General features: G+C 39.2%; 2 protein-coding genes across 4 annotated transcripts in view; both read left to right on the top strand.

The window, feature by feature from the left end:
• LOC115225490 (neurofascin-like) overlaps window positions 1-20,820 on the top strand; it is a 498,646-nt gene that overhangs the window by 276,805 nt on the left and 201,021 nt on the right. The gene's annotated exons all lie outside the window — the stretch shown is intronic.
• LOC115225288 (ubiquitin-like modifier-activating enzyme 1) overlaps window positions 1-20,820 on the top strand; it is a 130,695-nt gene that overhangs the window by 78,557 nt on the left and 31,318 nt on the right. For all 3 annotated transcript variants that reach the window (XM_029796226.2, XM_029796227.2, XM_029796228.2), the window contains 10 exons: window positions 2,126-2,193; window positions 4,383-4,551; window positions 5,971-6,105; window positions 7,663-7,769; window positions 9,979-10,069; window positions 10,754-10,886; window positions 12,142-12,239; window positions 13,576-13,722; window positions 15,120-15,290; window positions 17,518-17,628. In XM_029796226.2, the coding sequence (XP_029652086.1) occupies window positions 2,126-2,193; window positions 4,383-4,551; window positions 5,971-6,105; window positions 7,663-7,769; window positions 9,979-10,069; window positions 10,754-10,886; window positions 12,142-12,239; window positions 13,576-13,722; window positions 15,120-15,290; window positions 17,518-17,628 (1,230 nt within the window). The remainder of the gene's footprint in view (window positions 1-2,125; window positions 2,194-4,382; window positions 4,552-5,970; window positions 6,106-7,662; window positions 7,770-9,978; window positions 10,070-10,753; window positions 10,887-12,141; window positions 12,240-13,575; window positions 13,723-15,119; window positions 15,291-17,517; window positions 17,629-20,820) is intronic.

Below are 20,820 nucleotides of genomic sequence, written 5' to 3'. Positions count from 1 at the left end.
AGCCTCGTCTGGCATCTGTGCAGGTGGCACGTAAAAAGCACCCACTACACTCACGGAGTGGTTGGCGTTAGGAAGGGCATCCAGCTGTAGAAACACTGCCAGATCAGACTGGGCCTGGCGCAGCCTTCTGGCTTCCCAAACCCCAGTTGAACCGTCCAACCCATGCTAGCATGGAAAACGGACGTTAAATGATAATCAAAGATTCATGCATATATTCACTTATACACAATGTATGCTCTGTGAAGAGGTGGTCATGGGGAGGTCGTCCAGCTGTTGAAACCGTGCCAAAGCCCAACGTAATCTTCAGATCCTGATACGCTCTCCAGCCTGTGCCAGCATGGAAGACCGGCATTAAAGGACTCATATGTACATCATACTACCCCTACAGCCTACCCAACCACATATCATTACTAGTCTGTCCAGACTGTCAGTCATCTCCCGTCCCTCTTACTTCATCTATCATTGGTCATCCACCATTCACTACATCTATTCAATAACTCTACCCAGTCACTGCTAGGAATTGAACCCCTGACCATATGATTATGAGCCAGATACCCAAGCCACTAAGTACATGCCTTCATGTGTTTCGTCCTTGAGCAAGACCGTCTTATTTTACGTTGGTCCAGTCCACTCAGCTGGCAAAAATGAGTTGTGCTTTGTACTACAAAGGGCCAACCTTGTCACATTCTGTGTTGTACTGAATCTCCCTGATAACTACATTGAAGGTATGTCTGTGGAGTACTCAGCCACTTGTCACATACTGTGTAATGCTGCATCTCTCTCAGAACTACGTCATGGTTACACGTGTCTGTGGAGTGCTCAGCCACTAGCACGTTAATTTCACAAGCAGGCCGTTTCATTGATCCGATCAACTGGAACCCTCGTCATCGTAACCGATGGGAGAGCCAGACCTCTTTACCTTTTCCCATCTCTCACTCTATGCCATACCTGCACTCACCCAGACTTGTGGTTTCTCCCTTGCCCTACACACTTCTACCCACCTCAAACCTTGAAATTTTATCTCACCCTCTTTTTTCTAAAATGCAAGTTTCCATGAAGCTCTTCTACAACAAGAAACCTGTTCTATTTTTATTCATACTCTTACCTTTCACCTAGCGCAGTGTTTCCCAACCATTTTTTTTTTTTACCTATGGACTCCTTTAATTCCTATTTTACTTGGGTAGACCCTCATAGCCATTTGTTGTTTAAAAAAATGCTTTATATTTTTATAGTTAAATCTTCATCTTCGTTTACTGCCCACCTTCCATGCTGACATGTGTTGGATGGTTTGACAGGAGCTGGTCAAGCGGATGGCTACACCAGGCTTCTGTGTCTGTTTTGGCATAGTTTTTATGGCTGGATGTCTTTCTTAACACCAACCACCCTGCAAAGTAGACTGAGTGCTTTTTACATAGCACAGGCTAGGTCAGTTCTCTACCTGACCTTCCTAGTTATTTGAAATTAAAAAAACAAAACACACATGTCTATATATATATATATATATATATATATATATATATATATATATATATATATATATATATATACACACACTCACACACAATGGACTCTCCTGTTGAAGTTGACATATGAGTTAGGGTTAGGCAACTTTTTGCCGAATGACCTTCACGAATGATTTGCTTGTAGTGATCAAATGTATGAGGCTGTTCATTATCTCACTCCTGCCATCAAATCGACACTGCCTGAACAGTCAGGTGTCTAAGTGATTGCAGATAAATGTGAGATGCCTTTTGCTCAAGAACATAACACCCAGTCTAGGAACTGAAACTGCAATCTCGGGATATATGTTTGTGTGTCTGTGTTTGCTCCCCCCTCATCACTTGACAACCGATTTTGGTGTGCTCATGTCCCTGTAACTTAGTGGTTGGGCAGAAAAAGAATAAGAAGATTTACAAAAAAAATGATAAGATAAGATTTACAAAGAATAAGTCCTGGGGTTGATTTGTTCGACTAAAGGCAGTGCTCCAGCATGGCTGCAGTCAAATGACTGAAACAAATGAATATATATATATGGGCTTGCACATCTTCCATTTACCAGATTTCCTCGTTCATCATGTATTTAATTATTTAATTTCTGAATCTGAATGTAATCTTTAATTTTTAGATTGATATGGCCAAGAATGGGACTGAAGACCAAAACATCATTGATGAAAGTTTGTACTCCCGTCAACTGTAAGTATTCTGCTTTCTTAGTCTTGTCTTCTCTAGGGTCAGTTGTGTTCTAAATAAAATCCTGTCACACATATTAGTCATCTGTGGATGTATGTATGTGTGTATATTTCCTGAGGATGATCATCATAATTTAAATCCATTTACCGTGCTGGCATGAGGTGGATGATTTGAAAGGAGCTGGAAAACCAGGGGACTACACAAGGTCCTACTGTCTGTTGTAGCATGGTTTTTGCAGCTGGATGCCCACCCAATTTACAGTGTGTCTTGGGTGCAATTTGCACTAACACTAGTGAGGTTACGAGATTGTGATAATTTATGAGCCAAAGGGCTGTGTTAAAGTTCACTATCTACTTTATCTGTTTAGCACTCTGATTTACTCTGTCAAATGTAATGCATATTTATTCATTTTATCTTGCATTAATTGGGCATTATCTCATAGCCCTGAGATTTCAGCGATGTGACTATTTGTTTATAGAATATCAATGTAGAGTAAACGTGAGGGGCCAAATCTGGCCAGTTTTAATGCAAAACCAGTAGAATATCTGGGCCGGATATGGATGGTTTAAATGCTAACTGGTTATCATAGTCCCTACAGCTTAATTCCCTTCCTAACAGCAACCGCTTTACAGAGTGTACTGGGTGCTCTTGATGTGGCAGCAACACTAGTGGGGTGACCGAGTAACTTGCAGGACAGACCTTTAACTGAGATGGTTTGTGGTATTGGAAGAAAAGTCTTTGTATCAGTTGAAGATAGAGTATACGTAGAGCATTAAATATAAAACAAAACAAAAAGAATAAAATAAAAAGGATATTGATTCATACCAGTTACAAATATGAAGAAAATTGACTTATAGTTCCTCTGAATATCTGAAAAAAGAACAAAAAATAATTTTGAAGAAGGCTAATGGGGCCCAGTTGGACCCCAATTACCATATTTTATGCTATAACATCCATATGACTGAAAATTTTAAACTCAAAATTTGTTTGTGCATTCATAAATTATTGGCAATAAAAGGCATGAGAGACAAAATCATTTAAATAAAAAATGTAAAAGATGTATAACTTTTAAAATTTGCTGGGGTCCGAAGGATCCACACTGGTCCATGAAGAGTTTAGGGTACTTCAACACTTGACATAACTGACAGAGTGCCAGATTTATAATGTAATCCAGCAAATAGGTAGTCCTGTTTGAGCAACTAGACTACAAAAGAGCACATATTCCACAGACATGATCGTCTAGTGGTTAGGACCCCATGTTGTGGCCGTGTGTAACCCAGGTTCGAATCCTGGTCACGGCAGCCTCCCTATAATTTTCAGCGGTGGTGCCCCAGCATGGCCGCAGTCTTCGGGCTGAAACATTTTTAAGGATTTAAGACGTGGAATATCATCATCGTCGTTTAACGTCTGCTTTTCATGCTAGCATGGGTTGGACGATTTGACTGAGGTCTGGCGAACCAGATGACTGCACCAGGCTCCAATCTGATCTGGCAGGGTTTCTACATCTGGATGCCCTTCCTAACGCCAACCACTCCGAGAGTGTAGTGGGTGCTTTTACGTGTCACCGGCATGAGGGCCAGTTAGGTGGTACTGGCAATGGCCATGCTCAAATGGTGCTTTTTATGTGCCACCTGCACAGGAGCCAGTCCAGTTTGATTTACCTGCTCTTTCTCATTCATATTTTTATTTATTTTTTTTGTGTGAAATACTTTTTTAGTGGCAAGTTTGGCTAATTAATTGTTAGCATGCTGAAGACAGGTCGCATCAACATAAGTTTTCTCTTCTGTAGCTGCAGATGCATTGGGTTGCATTCAGAAGGGAGAGGACTCGTGCAGCGACCTGATCCGCCTTGTGCATCAAAGGTTACATCAGCTCTGCTCCTTCCTAACTTTTATGGCCTTCTAATTGAAAAATATAAGGTATACTAGCCATCTCAATACGGCTAACCACTAAGGGTGGGTGTTACTGTACCTTGTAGCCCCAGGAGATCGTCTCCAGCTGGCTTTAGGCACACTTTCTGATGCCCTTATGGTATTTGCAAGCTATAGTAACACCCACCCTTAGTGGTTAGCCATATTGAGATGGCTAGTATACCTTACATTGTTGTGCAGTTAATGTTTACATCTCGTTCAGAGATTTATTATTAATTGAAAAATGTTCTATAATAAAGTCTGTTGTTGTTTTCATTTCAGATATGTATTGGGACACGATGCTATGCGGCGCATGGCACACTCAAACATACTTATTTCGGGCATCAAAGGACTTGGCGTCGAAATAGCCAAGAATGTTGTTCTGGGTGGTGTGAAATCCGTCACAATCCACGACACTGAAAATGCTGAATGGGCTGACCTGGCATCGCAGGTGAGTTGTGTGGGGCTCCTGTTTTTTGTTACTCTCATTAGGGTCCAGATTTTTAGCAGTGGTGGGAATCTAATAATGCATACATACATATTCGTGTGTGTGTGTATATGCCTGTATGAGTATGTTTATGTATATGTGTTTATATGTTTGTGTGTGTAAGAAGCTTGCTTCCCAACAATATGTTTCCAGCTTCATTCCCACTGTTTCGACTAAAGGCGGTACTCCAGCATGGTCGCAGTCAGATAACTGAAATGGGTAAAAGAATGAGGGTGAAGTCACATGGCTTAGTGGTTAGGGTGTTTGGTTTAAGATTGTAAAGTCCAGTTCCCAGCAGTTTGTCGTGTCCTTGAGCAAGACACTCTATTTCACATTGCTCCGGTCTCCACTCAGCTGGCAAAAATTAGTTGTACCAGTAATTCAATAGGGGCCAGCCTTGTTGCATTCTGCGTCCTGCTAAATCTCCTTAAGAACTACATCAAGGGTATGCATGTCTGTGGAGCGCTCAGCCACATGCGCATTAATTTCATGAGCAGGCTGTTTCATTGATCGGATCAACTGGGATACATATGAGGTAGAGAATTGACGGTTATAATGTTGGATAGAATGCCTCACAGTCTTTGTTCCAACACTCTGCATTCTGAGTTCAAACCTTGATGAGGTCAACTTTAACTTCCATCATTTCATGGTCTGGTACTTATTCTAGCATTAGTACCAGACATGAAGAATGAGTTCTGGGGTTGATTTGTTCAGCTAAGCTCTTTCAAGGCTGTGGTCCAGTGGCTGTAACAAGTTTTACATATATATATATGAGCAAAACATTCAAACACTGAGATTTGAAATCAGATGTCACTACTGTTCATATCATCTGTGGATAAATTTTAAAATTGATATCACCAGCAGTGACATAGGTGGATCGCAGGCACAATATACATACATGCATGCAATAATTGAAACAAGTAAAAGATAAAAAGGTGTGTGTACATACACCCACATACATATATATATATATATATATATATATATATATATGTAAAAAAAATACAAACTGGGACAAGAACGCAAAACATTTAGAAGACGATACAAAAAACACGGACGGGACGTTCAAAGCCTTCAATCTTCAGTCAAGAACCGGATCATCCTCACAATTTCGGCTGATTAATCTTGATGATTGCTCCGATCTGGCCAGCCCCAAAGGAAAATCTAAGCCAAGCGCGCGCACACACACACACACACACTTTTGCATTTAATGTTTTCCTTGTATGTAAGTATAGAGTATTTTGTACTCTTAGTGTATATGTAATATTCTATATTTCTCTTACTCGTCTGTCTCTCTCTCTCTCTCTGTTTATCCCCGTCTATGTTCATCATCTCTTCTTCCCTTCATATGTTTATCCGCTTCTTTGTGTGTTTCTCTTGTAGTTCTTCCTGCGAGAAGAGGATGTTGGCAAGAACCGTGCTGAAGTCAGTGCCCCACGACTGGCAGAATTGAACAACTATGTCCCGGTGAATTGTTATATGGGTGATTTGAATGAAGAGTTCTTGAAAAAATTCCAGGTAAAGCCTCACTATCTTCATTATTCTTATTATTAACCCTTTCATTACTATATTTCTGACCAAAATACACCCCTCATGAGTTTCAATTAAATTCTAAAATAATCATCAATTTAGACAAGTTTCATTAAACAAATGTAACTTTTATTACCCTAGGCATTGCTGACTAACATTTTTCCTGTATAAAATCTAAATCCACGGCAATACTCAGTATTTTCCAAACTTTGATCCCCCATTTCATGGCCTTTCCTGGCATATATTGTTTGTTTACATTCTGCATAACAGTTTGTTTCCGCAGTGATCGCTTCAAACAAGCATGCTGAAAAAATAAAAAGTCCAATGGTTTCACTTCCTAGGAAAGACTATGGATAGACCCCCATCTCTTCAGAAAAATTGCCAATAAAAACATTTTTAAAGTTTTTACTTCATTCCGATGTAAAATCATCTTTGCTGTCACTATCACTGCTTTCAGTTTTGGATACAGAAATATCCTATTCATTCTCGTATACCATGTGCTTTTGTATCTCATTCATTCTTTTTCTTGATATCTCCATATTTTCCATTGAAAAATCTTTAAATTCAGAATCACTGCTTGATAACATGAAACTCCTATCCATTTTCAAAGTTGAAAAAAAAAAATCAATGCTAAAAAAATGTGGAAAAAGTCTCCCAAAATACACCGAGTTCAGATATCATGTCAAGCAATGTCAGATACTATAACCCAACTATTTACAAAGTGAAATCACGTATTTTCACAAATATACTAACGTGATTTGTGAAGACCTGTTGAGGCAAGTGGAGAATAAAAACAAAATCAAAATCGATCAACATCAATGGAAATCGTAGCTATGATACGAGTGCCGGTGGAACATAAGAGAACCATCCGAACATGGCCATTGCCAGCGCCGCCCCGACTGCCTCTGTGCGAGTGGCACGTAAAAAGTACCATCCGATCGTGGCTGTTACCAGCCCCACCTAACACCTGTGCCGGTGGCATGTAAAAAGCACCCACTACACTAATGGAGTGGTTGGCGTTAGGAAGGGCATCCAGCCATAGAAACATTGCCAAATCAGACTGGGCCTGGTGCAGCCTTCTGGCTTCCCAGAGCCCAGTTGAACCGTCCATCCCATGCTAGCATGGAAAGCGGACGCTAAACGATGATGATGATTTGTGCTTAAATTCACATTTAAATAACAATGGGTACTCTCGGCCTTAGCCGGCCGGGTTGGTCTTATGAACCCAAAAATTTTTCGGCCAGCTACAGCTGGGTTAGTATCGAAAGGGTTAAGGTGGCAAACTGGCAGTCATCAACATACTGAGCATTGATGCTGGCTTGTGTGTTCAGTACTCATCTAAGGCGTTTTATGTTTGAAACAGTGTTTGTAAAATGAGCTTCCACAGTATACGGTTCATTAGTATTTATCATCAATGTGTTTTTGCACTTTTGAATATGTGGCGTCCCTTTTTATGAAATGGAGTTGAAAGAAGTCATATTGACAACCCTCCAGTTAACCGAACTCGTTTTGACCAACATTTTCTATTTGTTCTTTGTATTTCAGGTTATTGTGCTGACCACCAGTAATTTGGACGAGCAACAAAGAATAAATGACCTCTGTCGGAAATTTGGAATGAAGTTCATTGTAGCCAGTACTAAAGGCTTGTTTGGGTAAATGTCTTTTTTTTTTTTTTTCCTTCTTAAATATTGGTTGATTAGTTGTGTGGTTTAGAAGCTTGCTTTTCAACCACATGACCTCCAGTTCAATTCCACTGCCTGTCGCCTTGGTCAAGTGTCTTGTACTTAAGCTCTGTACTGACCAGAGCCTTGTTAGTGAATATGGTTGTCAAAAATTTGTGTGTGTGTGTATGTATGTATATATATATATATATATATATATATATATATATATATTGCAGCGTGGAAGGTGTTTCATTTAAGAAACACACAAAAGCCGTTTTATTCACTTCAAAATTTAAGTTTAATTTGTCAAAATATTTTCGTCGCTAAAATCCGCGACCTGTTCACTGACAAAATTCCGTGCTGCATATATATATATATATATATATATATATATATATGTAATCGTTTATGGTCCACTTTCCATGCTGGTATGGGCTGGATTGAGGGCTGGCGAACCAGAAGGCTGCACCAGGCTCCAATCTGATCTGGCAAAGTTTCTACAGCTGGATACCTTTCCTAACACCAACCACTCGGAGAGTGTAGTGGGTGCTTTTACGTGCCATTGGTACAAGGGCCAGTCAAGCGGTACGGGCATTGGCCACGCTCAAATGGTACTTTTTATGTGCCGCCTGCACAGGAGCCAATCCGGTGGCACTAGCAGAAAATTTTATATTTTATAATTATTATTAAGGGTACATAAAGTACCAACTTGCTAGAAATAAGTCAAAATACATATATATATATATATATATATATATATATACACATGCATACACATATATGGTAAATGAAAGATGGAAGATAAAATTTTTATCAAATACGATTGTTTTGACACATCTAGCATTGATTCCTGTATTGCGTGTTCACATCTATTTTGCATCTATTATTTTATTAATGAAGCTATATCCTTTAATTTGCTGCTTTTCTTGACACAAAATGAGAAGATGCGTTGCGGAACTGTTATTTTTAGCGAGTTATATCCATCAGTCGAAGTGACACATCTGCACGGTCAGGTGCTCCCGATCCAGTTGTTAAGTATCCCCACCCATGGGGGATCCATGTTAGATGTGTCAAAATAATTGTAGTGATTAATAAAAATTCTCGTATCTTCCATCTTTCATTTACCATTTACATAACAAATGTTGGGAAAGTGACTATTTTACCAGTAAGCTACCAGGTATTAACCATTCTTTGTATGGTAAGAAGCTTGCTCCCCAAACACAAGGTTCTGGGTTCAGTCCTATTGCATGGCACCTTGGGCAACTGTGTTCTACTATACTCTCAGACCAACCAGAGCCTTGTGAGTGGATTTGGTAGAAGGAAACTTAAAGAAGCCAGTCGTGTGTGTGTGTGTATATATATATATATATATATATATATTTATTTATTTATTTATTTATTTATTTATTTATTTATTTATGTGTCTGTGTTTATCCTCCCACTATCACTTGGCAATGTTGGTGTGTTTATATCTCTGAAACTTAGCAGATTTGCAAAAGAGACCGATAGAATAAGTACTAGGCTGACAAAGAATAAGTCCCAGGGTTGTTTTGTTTGACTAAATGCAGTATCCCAGCATGGCCGCAGACAAATGATTGAAATGTGTAAACATGTAAAAGTATATATATATAATATTATACACACACATATACATACATGTGTATGTATGTTTATATACATAGGATGTGTGACCTGGTGGTTCAGGTGTTGCACTCAAGACTGAGAGGTCGTTACAATTCCTGGACTGGGTCATGTGTTATGTTCTTATGCAAAACACTTCTTTTCACTTTGACATCTGATGTCAGAGTGCATGTGGTACACCCACCCACTTGAGTAAGCAATTTCTACTCTTCTCCTCTGGAAGCCATCTACTCGCAATACCAGAGGGTGCACACTCTCCTACCCTGATGTAATCTCCAGGGATACGGGCATCCAGCAACAGGACCTCCGTAATGCCATGATGGACCGTGAAGTCTGGTGTAGCATGGTAAATTCCATTGTCTCGACCATGGTCGAACAATGATGATGAAGCAATGTCAATTTGCTAGAGGTAGTAAGCTCATCATCATTTAACATCCGTTTTCCATACTGGCATGAAGTGGACAGTCTGTCACCACTACCACCATTATCACCACCACCACCACCATCATCACTATTATCTTTGTGTCCTAAAGAAATGACTTGTTTTATATTTCAGGCAAATTTTCTGTGATTTCGGCAGTGGTTTTGTAGTTGCAGATGTGGATGGTGAACAACCCATAACTAACATGGTGGCTTCTATCACAAAGGTATGTTTTGTTATTGTTGTTGCTTTTCTTTATCCTTACATCAACCCTAAATGAGCAGGTTTGTAATGAGAGTATTCCAGGTTTCACTATCCTGTCTTTTCCCCAGGCATAGTGTATCTGGGTCTGTATTACACTATATAACACAATTTTGTCATTGGGTAGCTACTGTTATTTCCTATTTATTTACCTGTAGAAAGTATGAAAAATAGTTTCAAACTTCCTTCACGCTTTGCTTGTTTTTACAATATTTATTCAAACCCCAAAGAATCCCTCTCAACACATGGCTGTGTTGCTTCCCTACAACTCCTGCTCATGAACAGAGATGCACATATTGTCTGTCACTAAGGGATATGCTCAAGTGGTTACAGTCAAGCAAATAAGCAAATCTGTGGTGTTGAGCAGAATATTTGCTATAACGATATTTCTGCTACAGTAACTCAGTACTGAATCTCTCTGAAATGTAATGGAAAATAGGTCAGTTTAAAATCATTGATGTCCAAGGGACAAAAGCAAAGTTTGATGGGAATATTCTTTCATCCTTTCAGGATTAATAAGTCATTTACATTGACTGGGGTTGATGTAATTATTTTAAGCCTTCCCCAGAATTGCTGGGCTTGTGTCAAAATTTAAAATCATCGTTATTATTATTATTATTATTATTATTATTGTTTTTGTTGTTGGCAGGACTCTGAAGGTATTGTCACATGTTTAGACGAGGCCAGACATGGTTATGAAGATGGTGATTATGTATCGTTTAGTGAAGTTCAAGGAATGATAAATCTCAATTCTTCAGATCCAATCAAAATAAAGGTTCTGGGTGAGTAGCTAACTTCATTATTATTGTTATTATTAGAGCGGCATGCTCGCAGAATCATTAGCACACTGGATGAAATGATGCTTTGCAGCATTTTGCCCTGTGTTACATTCAGAGTTCAAATTTTGCTGAGGTCAACTTTGCCTTTCATCCTTTCAGGATCAATAAGTTAAGCACCAGTGAAACCCTGGGCTCGATGTAATCAACTAGACCCTCCCACCAAATTTCAGGCTTTGCGCCTATACTTTCTTTTTACTCTCTTTTACTTGTTTCAGTCATTTGACTGTGGCCATGCTGGAGCACCGCCTTTAGTTGAGCAAATCGACTTTAGGACATTCTATCGGTCTCTTTTGCCGAACCACTAAGTTACGGTGACGTAAACACACCAGCATCAGTTGTCAAGCGATGTTGGGGGGACAAACACATACACATATATATATACATATATACGACGGGCTTCTTTCAGTTTCCGTCTACCCAAATCCAATCACAAGGCTTTGGTTGACCCGAGGCTATAATAAAAGGTACCATGCAGTGGGACTGAACCCGGGACCTTGTGGTTGGTAAGCAATCTACTTACCACACAGCCACTCCTGCACCTATATAGTTGAAAGGATTATTATATAAAGATGATGAGTTGGCGGAATTGTTAGCTTGCTGGGCAAAATGCTCAGCAGCAGTTTCTCCATCCTTACATTCTGAGTTCATCCTTTCGAGGTTGATAAAATAAGTACCAGTTGAGCACTGGGCTTGATGTAATTGACTTATCCACTGCCCTCAAAATACCTGGTTTTGTGCCAGATTTTAAAGCCATTACTAATATTTTGTTTTAAGGCTGCCAGCTGGTGTTGTTAGCATGCTGAGCAAAATATGTAGCGGCATTTCATCTGTCATAACATTCTGAGTTCAAATCTTGCCGAGGTCAACTTTGCTTTCATTCTTTCAGGGTCAATTAATAAAAACAGTACCAGTCAAGCACTGGGTGGGGGTCGATATAATCAACTTAACCCCACTTCCTTGGGCCAGAATTTGAAACCAGTATTTTACAAGAAGCCCTCTGACTATTGAGACACGTTACCTTACATGGAAACAGATGGTCAGTGACTTTGAAGGGCTTCTGACTATCGAAAACCTGCCTTGATAACTCTGTCGAACACATACAAAAATGGAAAAGTGGATGTTAAAATGATATTTTATTTTTGTCTTTGCATTATTTTTATTGTTTGTTTTTCTTCTTTTCCTCCCCACCAAATTCCAGGACCGTACACATTCAGCATTGGAGATACCACAGCCCATCCTCAATATAACTGCGGAGGGATTGTGAAGAAAGTAAAAATGCCCAAAAAATTAGATTTTGTAAGTATTCTGATTTATGTTGCATGTTTTTATTAGTTGGTCAGAAGAAAGATTGTTGTAGTTCTCTCTCTTTACTCTTTTGCTTGTTTCGGTCATTTTGACTGCGGCCATGCTGGAGCACCACCTTTAGTCGAGCAAGTCGACCCCGGGACTTATTCTTTGTAAGCCCAGTACTTATTCTATCGGTCTTTTTTGCTGAACCACTAAGTGACGGGGACGTAAACACACCAGCATCGGTTGTCAAGCAATGCTAGGGGGACAAACACAGACGCACAAACATACACACACACACACACATATATATATATATATATATATATATACATACATATATACGACGGGCTTCTTTCAGTTTCCATCTACCAAATCCACTCACATGGTGCTGGCACGGGTGCCTTTTCACGTGGCACCGGCACTGGTGCTCTTTCATGTGGCACCGGCACGGGTGCCCTCACACGTGGCACCGGCACCAGCATGGGTGCCTTTCCACGTGGCACTGGCACAAATGTTTTTTGTGAAACCATCACCAGTGTTCTTTATGTGGCACTAGTAGAGGTGCTTTTTTGTGTGACACCAGCACAGGTGCTTTTAACATGGCACAGGTGTGAATAAATAAAAAAAAATTTTTTTAGTTACATTTGTAAGGGTAATCTGAATATTAAATGGTTAATGCCACCACCTTGACTTTTTAGTGCTCAACCTAGTCATAGGATTAACTGCCACTTGTGTCATTATTTGTCCTTGGGTACCTTACAATGACAATTCATTTGGGCCTTCATACCACGATTCTTCACCATTCTCTGCCAATCTGCTGAGACAACAACTATGGGCACTGCCCTTCCATGCAATCTTTTACCTGTTTCAGTCATTAAACTGGGACTTTTTTTTTCCCTACTCTTTTACTTGTTTCATTCAGTTGACTGTGGTCATGCTGGAGCACCACCTTGAAGGGTTTTTCTAGTCGAAAATATCAACTCCAGCACTTATTCTTTGTAAAACCTGGTACTTATTCTATTGGTCTCTTTTGCTAAACTACTAAGTTACGTAGACATAAACACACCAACATCAGTGTCAAGCAATGGTGGGGAGGACAAACACAGACACACATATAAATATATGCTTATACATATATACGACAGGCTTCTTTCAGTTTCTGTCTACCAAATCCACTCGTAAAGCTTTTGTCTGCCCAAGGCACCATGCAGTGGGACTGAACCTGGAGCCATGTGGTTTGGAAGCAAGCATCTTACCACACAGCCACTCCTGCGCCTATATGTTGAAACAATAAAAAAAATCTTATGGACTTTATTTTTACTCCTCCTTTTGTTTTTCACAGAAACCCTTGAGAGAAGCCATTGCAAACCCTGAATACGTTGTGACTGATTTTGCCAAATTTGATCGCCCTCCTCTTCTACATTTGGCCTTCCAAGCCCTGGATGAATATGTGAAAACCCATAGTTCTTCGCCCAGACCCAGGAATGAGGTAAGTCTTTGTGTTCCTTCAAAACATCCCATCGCGGAGATTTTGGTTGCTCTTTCTAGCATTACAAATTCAATGGAACTAAATTTACAATATAAAGCTCATATTATAAAAGAGAAACTGATCAGAATCTTTACTTTTTGACTGGCAGATTTAGAAAATAAGTTTTTGTAACTAAACACTTTCAAACTTTGTATACTGGTAGAATGTGTCATATACATCGCTGATAGTTGTTGTTGACAAACATCATCATAATCATCATCGTTTAACGTTCGCTTTCCATGCTAGCATGGGTTGGACGATTTGACTGAGGGCTGGTGAACCAGATGGCTGCACCAGACTCCAGTGTGATCAGGTAGAGTTTCTACAGCTGGATGCCTTTCCTAGTGCCAACTACTCTGAGAGTGTAGTGGGTGCTTTTACGTGCCACCATCACGAGGGCCAGTCAGGCAGTACTGGCAACGGCCACGCTCAAATGGTACTTCTTAGGTGCCACCTGCACAGGAGCCAGTCTGGCGGCACTGGCGACAACCTCGATCGAATGTTTTTTCACGTGCCACCAGCACAAGTGCTAGTAAGGCGATGCAGGTAACGATCATGCTTGAATGGTGTTTTTAACTTGCCATCGGCTCGGAGGTCAGCTTGCTCTGACCCCAATAGCAGTAATTTTATTCAGCTGAATACACGTTATTGATTGGTTGAAATTTACGAAATACGAGAACTTTAACACGAAATAACTTCGTAAACATAAACTTTTCTGAAAAACGCTATGAGTAAAAGATGTTTTATATGACACATTCTACCAGTATCCGAAGTTTGAAAGTGTTGAGTTACAAAAAATTATTTTCTAAATCTGCCGGGCAAGAGGTAAAGATCCACTGATCTCTGTCTGTCTGTCACATCTGTTAGGGAGAAGGAAAGCAGGGGCGAAATGACTTTCACCGTATAACAATATAATTGCTTTTGGTTGGTTGTTTCTGTATCTTTCAACATCTAGACAACACAATACAGACTTTAAAAAAAGACTTTCACTATGACAAGTTGTTGTTGAAAGAGATAGTGTGTGTGGAAAGTAGAAATAAAATTTGTTTCAAGAAAAAAAAGAAAATTATTGTCGCTGAGAGAAATGCATTGAGCAAGTGTGTAAAAGACAGATAGGTACTGTTGTCACCGTAGTAAATAATGACGCTTTCACAATATTTTAGTCTTTTAAAAGAACGTACATATATGATTAACAAATTTTTACTGGCAGCGTATCAAGTAAAGACCTAGTAATATGAGGCCTGAGAGTTTGGAGATAATCCAGATTGCCTCAGGTGGATTACTGTCAAAGTGATTGATCTGTCTTCTCCACTGCTCTGAATGGTGGTTGTGAAACTTGTTGTTCTTCTCTCCCACAGGAAGATGCCGAAAAATTTCTTGCCATCTGTAAAGAGCTAAATGCTGGTTCTGCCAACGCAGTTGAAGAACTGGATGAGAAAGTGCTGAAAGAGTTCTCATACCAATCTCGTGGCGACATATGTCCGATCCAGGCTTTCATTGGTGGAGTAACGGCCCAAGAAGTTATGAAGGTGAGTTGTGAATTTTTTTGCTAGACAGCCTCTTGGATCAAGCTTACACACTATTTGTCCCACATTATACTGTTTTATCCCTCTTACATTTAATCCGGCCACATCCGGCCAAAATATTCTGCTTTTATGTTCAAACTCGCTAGATCAGGCCCCTTACATCTACCCTACAATGTCATTTGAAAATAAACAAATCTGATACGAGATAATGCATGATTAATTCAAAATATAGTGAATAAATAAGCGTTACATTTGACAGAGTAATCTGTATGCTAAAAGATTAAACTGGCTTTATCTGCCCAAATATTGTTTTCAAACTGGCCAGATCTTGTACATTGGGAAGCAGCCAAGAAACACACCAATGACCGCAAAAAGTGGAAAACAACTGTTGAGGCCCTATGCTCTACAAGGGGCAAAAAGGATTAAGAGAGATATGAGTAGATAGTATCTATGAAGTCATTCTAAAAATAAAACAATCACATCATTGAAGTCTCAAAACTATGAGATAATCCATGATTAATTCAAAACGGTGCGAATAAATAAGCATTATGTTTGAAAGAATAATCTGAATTCTAATGTCTGACCTGAATATTCTACTTGATTCGTATTCAAATTGGCCAGATCTGGGTTCTCACACCTACTCTACAATGTGATTTTGAGAAAAAAACATTCACATTGAAATCTCAAAGCTACAAGCAATATGAATTAAGTGTCCATGTGGTGCCATATAAAAAGCACCCGGCACACTCTGTAAAGTGGTTGGTGTTAGGAAGGGCATCCAACTGTAAAAACTATGAAATCTGACTGGAGTCTGGTACAGCGCCTCTTGCTTGCCAACTCTGGTCAAACCATCCAACCCATGCCAGCATGGACAACAGATGTTTAATGATGATAAACGGTCGAAGCACAGTTGTATTTTAGCACCCAGGTCAGCTCTCAATGAAGCTTTACGTGTGTTTTTTCTGCCACCATTGCTTAAGCTTACAACGAATAAGTCCTAGGGTGATTTCTTTGACTTAAAGAACTCATTGAAGCGATGCTCCAGTATGGCTGCAATCAAATGACAAGCATGTAAAAGAATAAAGAATATTATAGACATATTATATCCATATATTATATATAGTGTAGATATCTCTGTATTATATAGTATAGATCATCATCGTTTAGCGTCCGCTTTCCATGCTGGCATGGGTTGGACGGTGCAACTGGGGTCTGGGAAGCCAGAAGGCTACACCAGGCCCAGTCTGATCTGGCAGTGTTTCTACGGCTGGATGCCCTTCCTAACGCCAACCACTCCAAGAGTGTATTGGGTGCTTTTTACGTGCCAGACGAGGCTGGCAAACGGCCACGATCGGATGGTGCTTTTTACGTGCCACCGGTACGGAAGCCAGTTGGGGCGGCGCTGGCAATGGCCACGTTCGGATGGTTCTCTTTTGATATATATATTTTTTATCCATTCGAAACTACAAAGCCTATAGGCAACCACATATACTAGCAAATGACATGCTGTATAATTAAACAAGGTAGCCTTTGAAAAGTCACCCAGCAAGACACATTTGCTCTAAAGGGATGCACCATAACCAGTTGTAGATATCTTACCCATGAGGGATCAATGCAAGTAGGTTGAAACAATCGTTGTGATTAGTAAAGAATCTTGGGGATTCCATTTTCTGTTTCTTTCCTTTGTTATATTATATCCATATGTATATTATATCTATATAACGGGCGTAGGAGTGGCTGTGTGGTAAGTAGCTTGCTTACCAACCACATGGTTCCGGGTTCAGTCCCACTGCGTGACATCTTGGGCAAGTGTCTTCTGCTATAGCCTCAGACTGACCAAAGCTTTGTGAGTGGATTTGGTAGACAGAAACTGAAAGAAGCCCGTCGTATATATATATATATATATATATAGTTTTTTCACTTTTTACTATTTTATATATTTATATATATATATGTGTGTGTGTGTGTGTTTGTCCCCCCCACATCGTTTGACAACCGATGCTGGTGTGTTTACGTCTCCGTAACTTAGCGGTTCGGCAAAAGAGACCAATAGAATAAGTACTAGGCTTCCAAAGAATAAGTCCTGGGGTCGATTTGCTCGACAAAAGGCGATGCTCCAGCATGGCCACAGTCAGATGACTGAAACAAGTAAAAGAGTAAAAGTAAGGGTATATTATATTTTGTATATTATAAATATTATATATGTATATATTATTTCTGTCTATTGTAGGCATGTAGTGGCAAGTTTATGCCAATTTTCCAATACCTCTACTTCGACTCCTTGGAATCTCTCTATGGGAATGGAACCCCAGATAATCTCACTGAAGAAACATGTAAAGCTGTGAGTATAACAATCATCTCCTCCTCTCAATACTTTCTCTCTGTCTCTTCATCTTCATCTTTCTGTCTATCATCTTTATTATCTTGTATTTTATTTTCCTTTCATGATCAAGCAAGCCTCTTGTTAAGTGTATCAGTTACTACATTGTTGAATGTATGCTTAACCCTTTCGTTACCAACCCGGCTGAAACTGCCTCTGGCTCTGTGATAAAATGTCTTGTTTCCATAAGTTTTGAATTAGTATCTTCCACCAAATCTTAGTCACAATTTATGTTCCTAACACTGGCTGAATGATAACTAAGTTATTTTACTAAATTCTTTGTTATATTTAAAATGAATTGAAAGAAACACAGAGCATCTCAACAGAAATATAGTAACAAAAGGGTTAAGATATATAATAGAGAAACAATTCTTAACCCTTTTGATTCCAACGCGGCTGAAACCGGCCCTGGCTCTGAGTACAAATGTCTTGTTTTCATAAGTTCTGAATTAAAATCTTCCACCAAACCTTAGTCACAATTTATGTTCCTAACACTGGCTGAATGATAACTAAGTTATTTTACTAAATTCTTTGTTATATTTAAAGTAATTAAAAGAAACACAGAGCACCTGAAAATAAATACAGTAATGAAAGGGTTAATAATGCCTTTTAAGTGATGACAAGTGACTGAGACTTTTGGCGATTTGCTCTGCTTGAGAAGGCACTTCAAGCTAAGTGGAATCATGTTTGTGGCTAATGCTGCTGACTCATAAGAGACACACAACAGATACCCAGTACATTCTGTAAAAGTGGTTGGCATTGGGGAAGGCGTCCAGGCATAGAAACCAAGTGAAAAGAGACAACTGGAGACTGGTGCAATTCTTTGGCTAACTCCACACCTATGGCTGTGCAAAATAATGGAAGGTTTTTCTGCTACACACACACACACACACATGCATGTACGTACACATGTGTGTGTGTGTGTGTGTAAAGTAGTAGCAGCAGTGGGACCATTGTGAAATTGATGACTGTTTCTAGAGTGAACCAGTCAATAATTGAACAAAATACCTTGTGGTAATTAGTTACAACCCATTACATTCTGAAGTTGGCTTTTGCCCTTGATCCTCCTAGGGCCACTAAAACCAGTCATGGAGTGGGACTTCTCCTCCTTGCAAAATAATCCTTTATGGCCTTGTTGTCTATCTTATTATTACACTTTGATATCGTTAGTTATTTATACCAATAATTTCATTAATTATAAAATACAAAATAATTAAAAGTATTTTCTATTTCCAAAGCAAAAAAAACTGTCTAACCCATGCCAGCATGGAAAATGGACGTTAAATGATAAAGATTTCTGTTGAAATACATTATCTTTGTTTAAAGAATCTTGAAAATAATGAATTTAGCAAACTAGCTGGTGTTTGGAATGTAAATTAACATGAAATTTTGATGGAAGGTTTTAACTTGGATCACTTTAACCCCTTTTTTTTTGTTACTGTATTTCTGTTGAAACGCCTTTTGTTTCAATCAATTTTGAAAATAATGAGGAATTTGGTAAAATAATTTTGTTGTTATTAAGCTGGAGTTTAGACCATAAATTAAGATGAAATTTTGATGGAAGGTTTTAACTTGGATCACTTTAACCCTTTTTTTTGTTACTGTATTTGTCTGTAAACGCCTTTGTTTCAATCAATTTTGAAAATAATGAGGAATTTGGTAAAATAATTTTGTTATTAAGCTGAGTTTAGACCTAAATTAAGATGAATTTTTGATGAAGGTTTTAAAACTTGGATCACTTACTAACCCCTTTTACCCCTTTGTTATATTCTCTTGACCTACAAGTAATTTTTTTTGAAAATAATGAGCTAAATGGTGTTTGGAACTTAGATTAACATGAAAGAGTGTATTCTTATGCATAGAGCTGCATATCTACACATTCCTATGCCAAGGTTGAAGAAAAAATCTCTTTTGCATCTTACTTTTTTGGTCTCTTCAATATACTGCATTTTGTGGCATTATTTTAAAGCCAGCTGGCTTTTTTTTGCACAAACTGCATGTGCATTTTTCTCGCGTATGCGTAGTATCGATCACAACAGCCGATGTATTTGTACATACAAATGCACATTCCCACAGCTTTATCGATCGCATTCTCACCTGGAATCGATTTTTGTAATTTTTTCAAGACTTATACACGCCCTGATACTGTCGGTATCTACATGTCAAATTTAAACGCAATTGGATGGAGGATGCCTGAGATCCTAGAAGACACACACACAGTCAGACAGACAACGGATTTTATATAATAGATGATAAACGTCTGGAAAGTTTTACAGATTTTTAGTTTTAGTTATGACTTGAATCTGTAGTTTTTGAATCAGCTTTCTCCTTTTGAGTTTTGAGAAGTCTAATTCCTCAAGATTGGTATTTAGTGTGTTTCATATCCCAGTGCCTCAATAATTGCAAATGTAAACCTGAACTTGTAATCTGGATAGAGTAACCACAGATTTCTCAGTAGTTCAGTGTAGGCGTTCTGTTTTCAACTGACCTTGATTTTACGAGTAGGCTGCTCTGTTGATCGGATCAACTGGAACCCTCATCCTTGTACCCAATGGATTGCTAGTGTAACTATGATGACATCCTGTCTTAGGGTTTTTTAAGCTTTGATGACATTATATAACTTGTCCTTTTTTTTTTAAAGATGACATGAGTTGTGGCTATTTCTAGCAATTCATATGGCTAGATCTTCAAGCCCACTTCACGGTGAGTGGGCTTGAGGATCAGCCGGGAAAAGACAAAAGTGTTGTGTATCAACAATAAGCAGGAAGAGCCAATCACTATCGAGGGGGCACCTGTGGAGGACGTTAGTGAGTTTGTCTATCTTGGCAGCAAGATCAGCAAATCAGGTGGACCAGACGAGGTCATCACGGCAAGAAGCAAGAAGGCTTGGCAAGCCTTTGCTATTCTTCAGCCGGTATGGAAGTCCACTGCCATCTCAACTCAAATTAAACTCCGCTTATTTAGTTCAAATGTAAAATCTGTGCTTTTGTATGGCTCTGAAACATGAAGAGCAACCTGCAGCAACTACAAGATCCAGACCTTCATCAACAAATGTCTCCGGCAGATCCTCCATCTGAAGTGGTTCGACAGAGTGCCAAACACCGACCTGTGGGAAAGGGCCAACCAGGAGCCCATACATGTTCAGATTAGACT

Source organism: Octopus sinensis, linkage group LG27, assembly GCF_006345805.1.
Source record: "Octopus sinensis linkage group LG27, ASM634580v1, whole genome shotgun sequence".
Classification (NCBI taxonomy): Eukaryota; Metazoa; Mollusca; class Cephalopoda; order Octopoda; family Octopodidae; genus Octopus; species Octopus sinensis.
Note: the sequence above shows the minus strand (reverse complement) of the source record. Positions and strands in the feature narration are given on the sequence as shown.